This window comes from Bidens hawaiensis, unplaced genomic scaffold, assembly GCF_021521415.1.
Source record: "Bidens hawaiensis isolate Kalapana, Puna unplaced genomic scaffold, B.hawaiensis_p1.1 tig00029749_1, whole genome shotgun sequence".
Classification (NCBI taxonomy): Eukaryota; Viridiplantae; Streptophyta; class Magnoliopsida; order Asterales; family Asteraceae; genus Bidens; species Bidens hawaiensis.
The window spans coordinates 246600-253933 of record NW_027494942.1 but is presented as its reverse complement, the minus strand read 5'-3'; the positions used below and the strand labels follow the sequence as shown (position 1 = coordinate 253933).

Sequence of the window (7334 nt, the reverse complement as noted above, 5' to 3'; positions counted from 1 at the left end):
TTAATCTCACCGCGGACGACATACCTAGGGCCACCTTCAACTGGATACTCGCATGTTTACTCATCCTTATTTACATATACACACATGCATATATACAAGTATACAACTGAATCTTGTGGTCTTGGCTGAAGTGGGGACCACTATGTTTGGTCATTTTGGTGTCTGTGTCCTGACTCTATTAATATATAATAAAATAATCGTGTGTCTTGACTAGCTGATAATAAATTGATTCGAGATGGCCAATCTCTCAATAGATAGACCTTTTGAGCGTGTAAGACTCCAAAGAAACAGATAGATAGACCTTTTGGATAATTTCTAACTGCACCCCTAAAATGAAAATCGCCCCTTTGCTGACGTGACGCCACATAACACCCCCTCTCCCGGTTGTTATGTGATGGGACTCTAGTATCAACGCTAATGGTTTAGTTCGTTTATTTCTTGTGGTCATAGACACTACCCCATTCGTTCGGATACTTATATGTTTATGTAATTCATTTTGTATACGTTAATTGTACCATTTCCCAAACCTGTCCTCCTTTATACTAAAAGTAAGTGTTTAGAGATCATAATCTACTAGGCGGGTGCCCGCGCGATGCGGCGGATGTCCGAACGCAAACCCTGCGAATCACATAACAATTAAGAGTGTTCATGGTTCAGTTTAAAGCCTTTAAACCAGTCATCAGTTTGGTTTCACGGTCCTTTTTTTTTACTTTCACTCGATTGGTAATTGAAAACCGTAGCTAAAGGTTTGGTTCACGGATTATGCTAAAAACCGGCCATATGAAATCAGATCAAACTTAAATTTTGTATGCATTTTAATCTCTTTTATTATTTAGTATTTGACAAGTTTTGTTATATATATTCGATATAGTTAAGATATAAATAAACAAAGTCTTTTTTAATACAAGTAAACATGACTATTATAACTTTAAATTAACCTAATTCAGTATGATTTTTATGATCTTCATTCTTGTTATAATTTCGCATCCTACGTGTACCATTAATCTTTACCATTTATGTAGCTAAAACTATCATTTTTCCTATTTTGTTATATATAAGAGAGTTGATAATGATTCGGTTTCAATTTTCAATGATTCAATTTTGGTTTGGACGACGAAAAATCGATACTAATGGTTGGGCTCACAAGTTTAACTTACAAACCATAAAGAACCGACATCGAGCACCCCTACATAACTTATTAATTTTTTAAAATTGAAAGAATTATAACAATATGATACTTAAATTAAAAAGAATAAAATGCTCGATTTTATGGTGCACTTTTATTACAAAAATATTAGCGTACGAAATTATGGGCGTTTAAAAATCGTGGTGGAAAGTTAGTTTAAGATTAAAATTAAAAACATAATATGGTTAAAGATGAGAGGGCAAACTTGTAAGTTAGGTGAATTGTGTTTAAAAGACAAGTTTACCCCTTCTTACACATATACTTTATGCATTAGGATTTGTAAAACTCTTAAAATCAAGTGTCTTAATTTACCATTGTCTTATGTATTATATACAGTATAGATAAGATAACCACATATAATAGTTACATGTATTCCTAGTGAGTATACAAAAAAATGTATAAAATCTTCAGCATAAGTAAATAGAATGCCAACTGAAAAGGTGGAACGTATGAAATAACCACAGTTAGAGATGTCAAAAAAACTAAAACCTTACATGAATCAAAGTTTTACAATCGAATATAATATAATATTAATAAGTTGTTTACCCGCACGTTGCCGCGGAGACGTTAACTCGTGAGAAAACAACCAACATTGACACGCGAAGACACTGAAATTGAAACATTTAAGACACTGATGTTGAAACGTTTAAGACAACCTTTGGATTAACGATGGTGCATATACGATTCTCTTGTTCGTAACACACTATCAAAATCGAGTACAAAATTACATGCAACAAAATAACTAAATCATTTTCCAAAACCGCTTCTTTTTTCTTCTACCCCTCTTGCCTTTTCATGTACTCGTTTTTCATATGCTTTTTTTTTTCAGCCGGTGCAGCCTCAGGAGTTGCTTCCGTTTGCTACATGTTGTGCTATCATCTTAAATCTTATTACTCAAAACATAACATAAGAATTAGCCACTAATCACCTTTTGTTGACCAAAGAATTTGACAACCATCACACCTTAGACTTTGGCTGCAAATCACTTATATATTATCTTAATAATCCAACTTAATAAATTAAGAAAACAAATTATTCATTCATGAGCAGCCAAAAGAAAATTAATTTAAAATTAGGAGTACGAGATGGTAAATATTTCATTAGCTGAGAATGTTCTCGGCCAATAAGTGGAAGTTAGAATTATTTAAATTCAAACATATTTAAATTGAAAATAACAATATAAGTTTTTTTTTGGCAGTACATGTTTTACTCAACCATTATTCTTGGGCATGTGGGGGAGCTAGCCTCTTCACAAATTGCTTTCAAAATATGTACATTGCAATTACTTAATGTTCCTTTTGTAGAATATGAAACCTCAAGTACTTTTAGTACAAAACATTAATAAACGCGGTGAAGTTTTATAAATTAGCTGGCGACACATGTATCATTATCATGCTCTTCTGATCATTTGTTTACTCGGACTAAAAAACAGACACGTATGGCATACAAAAGTATATAAGCTCTTTAGAAACCCATTTCTCACAATTTGAACTATCCATCCAATATGCATAACAATAATAACAATACTACTACTGCTACTACTAATGTCGAGCATTTGGCCATGGTTTCGGCACTCAGCCATGTCATACAAGGCGATAACAACACTAGTGGTGGAGTGGAGCTCGTAGCGAGTCTGCAAGAACAAGAAACATGTGACGGTTGTGGATTGACGGATCCAGACGAGTGTTTGGGGTGTGAATTATTCGTCGGAGAACAGAAGAAAAAATTTTCTGGGTCTGCCAATGCAAGTGAGGAGATGAGGATGAAGAAATATAGAGGAGTTGGGTTAAAGGCGTCTGGGAATTGGGGTGTGGAGATTATGATTCCAGGGAAAGTGCGGAAGTGGCTTGGGACGTTCAAAACGGCGGAGGAGGCGGCCAGAGCTTACAACAGGGCTAACATTCGGTATAGAGGAAAAAATGCCAAGACGAATTTTCCAGTTGAGGAGTACTACCCGGAGATAAATAAAGTCCTTATGAATATTAATTAGTAGAATTATCCATGGTAAATTGTATTAATTAATATATTCAGATGTGGTGATTTTAAATTATTTACGTGAATGTATATATGCATGCAAGTTTAAGTTTATGGTGTTTTCTAAATGACAATGTTAATCCATTTTCACATAACTTTTTCCAACTTCAACCATGGTTTTGAAAAATACTCAAAATATATTGTCAATTTTTTTCGTCGGATCTGATGTAAACGATACCCCGTCCAACGGATTAGCTGAGCCTATAACAATGAAATAACACATGGAATATTTATATGCAACTTGCGAAAATTACGCATGCATATGAAGTGAACAGATCAGATTATGGCATGTATCCTAACTTAATAGACAAAAATTGCACCTGATAATAATCAGGGGTGAAATTATGTCATATGCAGTTATTTATTGGTTAAAAAGAGTCGATGTGTACATTTAGACATAATTTAATGGTAGATTGTCACACTTGTAGATGTTCAAACCTTAATGTGAATTATACCTTATATATTGTCATAACATAAACTAAACCAAAATGGTATGCAATTTGAGTGCAGAAATTAAACCTGCCAATGATTTGGGTGATCCATTTAATCACACCGCGGACGACACACCTAGTGCCACCTTGGCAATCGGAAAATCGGATCTTTGTTTGACCAGAATCTTGGGATCTTGGTTGAAGTGGGGACTACGTTTGAGTCACTATTAAGGGATCAGTCTAATTTGTAAGGGCGATGAGATAGGGACGATAATAGCCACATGTATGCATGATACCCAATCAATACTAAACCATCATAACCATGTGTGAAAGCAAAGTTGTGCGTACGTTAAATATAATATTAAATATGATATGATATTTATATTATCAATAGCTACCCGAAATTACCATCCTTGTGGCCCCAACCATAATTTAAAATCATGTGCAAAGCCGCCTATATATAGCTACAATCAATCAAGGCCAGCTCAATAAATATGGAGGCCTCAATCGAATCAAGATTTTGGAGACTTTTCATAACAATTGTTAAGAACAAAAATTATTTATTAAAAGTTTTGAACTCATAACCTATACTTTACTTTAGTAACAACCAAAAAATATCAATACATTACTTTAAATTTACTTTACCCATTATAATATAATATATCTATATATAATATTTTTTTGGACTTGAGGGCTCTAATTAAATATGAACCTAAAGCCAAAATTGTTTTCGCTGTCCCACGAGCCACCCCTACAATAAGTCTGTAAGCTTGGGCAAAAGAACACACAACTAAATTTGAGGAGAAACAAAATTTGAAAAGCTATGCATCAAAGACACGTAATTAAGATACACAATTAAAAAAAATGCATCGATGATGTAACAACTCGGGTTTTTCAACAAACGAATTTATATCTTTTATCCGACTCGTTTTATGATTCGGGAAATTTTAACAATAAAAAAGTATCACGTTTATCAAGGAATTAATATACAATTTATATTTATTTAATATATAAATAACTTTGAAGAAATGTTCATTTTTAACCCAAAAGTATACTTTAGACCTTACTTGTTCCCATTTAAATTCTCCAAGGACTAAAATGCAAATTCTACATAATACTTTTATAACCCATTGGACACTGCACCCGTAACCCATGACCCATATCCGTTTAACCATACAAATGACCCGTTTATCTTGCTTGAGCCATAATCTTCGTCATAAGTTAGGAATTGAATCAAGTTTTTGATTCTTCTTGTCATTATTGGCCTAATCGTCGTAGCTAATTAGGAAACCAGATCAAATGTCACGCGTAATCGAGATATTTTATAAACCGCCTTGAACTAAAATCAATTATATAACTTAGGGTAGATTATAATGCAATTCTTCACGTCTGCATATCTCTAGAACCAGCGCCTACTGAAGCCCCATAGTTAATTGGTTTATAATCGCCTCCTATTGACTCGTCCGTCATCGTTGTCCGTCGGCGCTGTTGATTCAATTAGACCCGTTTTTAATCAACGATTGAGGTAATAAATTATATGCTTGAGTTCGTCACAGTGTGCTTTACAAAAGCCCTAATGTCAAATTATCAAATGTTTCATGGATTGAGCAACTGATAATCTAAGGTTCTTGATCTTGTTTTCTGTTGCTGTTTATAACCAAATTGTTCAAGTTGTTAACCAATTGGAATCTCCTAGCCCAGTGGCTAGAAGTGTGTGTGTGTTAAGCCTGTGAACCAGCCAATGGCCCGGGTTCGAGTCCCAACTAGCTGTTTCCTTTGTTATTTTTATTTTTAAGTTGTTTTAACTCGTTTAATGGATTAATATATTATAATTAATATTAAATATTCAATAAACAATATTTTATCTAAAACCGACATCATAAGTTAAATGTTTCGTGTCCATTAGTCGCGTTACAAGTTTTCGTGTATCTATGTATATATATATACATATATATATACATACTTATATATATATATATTAATAATAATAAATCATCATTATTTTATTTAAAAAACCGACACTAACATTGATGTTTCTCGTTGTAAAACGCCTTATTAAATTTACTCATATTTATTAGCCATATTATATATATATTTTTATATATATATATATATATGTACTATTTTTAAAGCAAAATGTAAGACCCCGAATCCCGGGAATCCTACAGTTGATAATCATATCCAAAATTCAAAAAAGATTAAAACCAAAAAAGTTCATCTTATTTAAAACCATTTCAGAGTAATTAAACAGCAGAATAATAAGTACTAAAATTCCCAAAAACCGGGAATTGGTGCCCAAAATCAAATGTATAAAAAAAAAATAAATAAATTGTTTGTTTTATTTGAATTCCTCGACCAGAAATGCCTTCAACCGTCCAAATAATCTTTAGCACGTCCAAGCGATAATCCCTAGGCTTAACCTGAAAATCAATCTAACATACACACAAAGTCAGCTTGAGCTGAGTGAGTTCAAGTTTTATAAGTAACATCCATAAATAAGATTTATTTAATAAATATACAAAGATTTGGAAAAGATCATAAGTAATTAGATAAATACTTTTCTCTTGATCAAACACGCAAAACGGGCCTCCTCATCCCGGGTCTTCCCCGAGTAATATATTTGACCCGTCCGCGGTTTAACAAAAACCAACAAAATCATGCAACACGAGCCTCCTCATCCCGGGTCGTCCCCAAGTAATATATTTGACTCGGTCACAGTTTAACAAAACAAAAATCACGCAACACGAGCCTCCTCACCTCGGGTCTTCCCCAAGTAATATATATATTTGACTCGGTCACGGTTTAACAAACCTAAACACGTGATGCGGGCCTCCTCACCCCTAGTCTTCCCCGAGTAATATATTTGACCCGACCACGGTTTAGCAGAACGGCGGGCCTCCTTACCCCGGGTCTTCCCGCCGGGTGATGACCGTCGTTTTAGTCATGCAAAAACCTAATTAAACTATATAGATAGAGTAAGTAGGGTATCGTATCCACGAGGAGCATGTGGTCAGTATTACAAAGTTCGTTTGATTTTTTTTATATAAATTTAACTAACTAAGGTGGACAAACAATGTCAAGTGAAAATTAGAAGATTGGTTTTAAAACAATTTAACGATGTCAGTATTACAAAGGTCTTCCCCGAGTAATATATTTGACCCGCCGGGTGATGACCGTCGTTTTAGTCATGCAAAAACCTAATTAAACTATATAGATAGAGTAAGTAGGGTATCGTATCCACGAGGAGCATGTGGTCAGTATTACAAAGTTCGTTTGATTTTTTTATATAAATTTAACTGACTAAGGTGGATAAACGATGTCAAGTGAAAATTAGAAGATTGGTTTTAAAACAATTTAAGGAAAATGCAACCTCTTTCGGGTTTCAGGTTCTAGGTTTCACACAAAATATAGTTAATTAATTGGGAACCACATAGACATAGTTCTGGAAATTAGTTAAAGTAGCTATTGAGATAGGTTTTTGTCTTCAAACCTATACAATTCAATTACCCAGTCTACCAGTATCAAGTCAACTCCCTTTAGTCACCCAACCTGCTTCTAAGTTTTGTCATCAACCGAATATGGTTGTAAAGAAAGAACTCAAAACACCAACAAACTGTTTAAATTAACTAATGCATCAATCTGTTAAATATTTGTCATCACAAAAACAGATCCAATACACAAAC

General features: G+C 33.8%; 1 protein-coding gene across 1 annotated transcript; it reads left to right on the top strand.

Moving 5' to 3' along the window:
* Positions 1-2690: 2690 nt before the first annotated feature.
* On the top strand, positions 2691-3176 carry LOC143579431 (ethylene-responsive transcription factor ERF122-like). The gene has a single exon (XM_077062741.1). The coding sequence runs from the start codon at positions 2691-2693 to the stop codon at positions 3174-3176; it is 486 nt and encodes a 161-aa protein (XP_076918856.1).
* The last annotated feature ends 4158 nt before the right edge of the window (positions 3177-7334 follow it).

Coding starts and splice junctions, on each gene's coding strand:
- LOC143579431 (XM_077062741.1), top strand. CDS start 2,691: ATGCATAACAATAATAACAATACTACTACTGCTACTACTAATGTCGAG.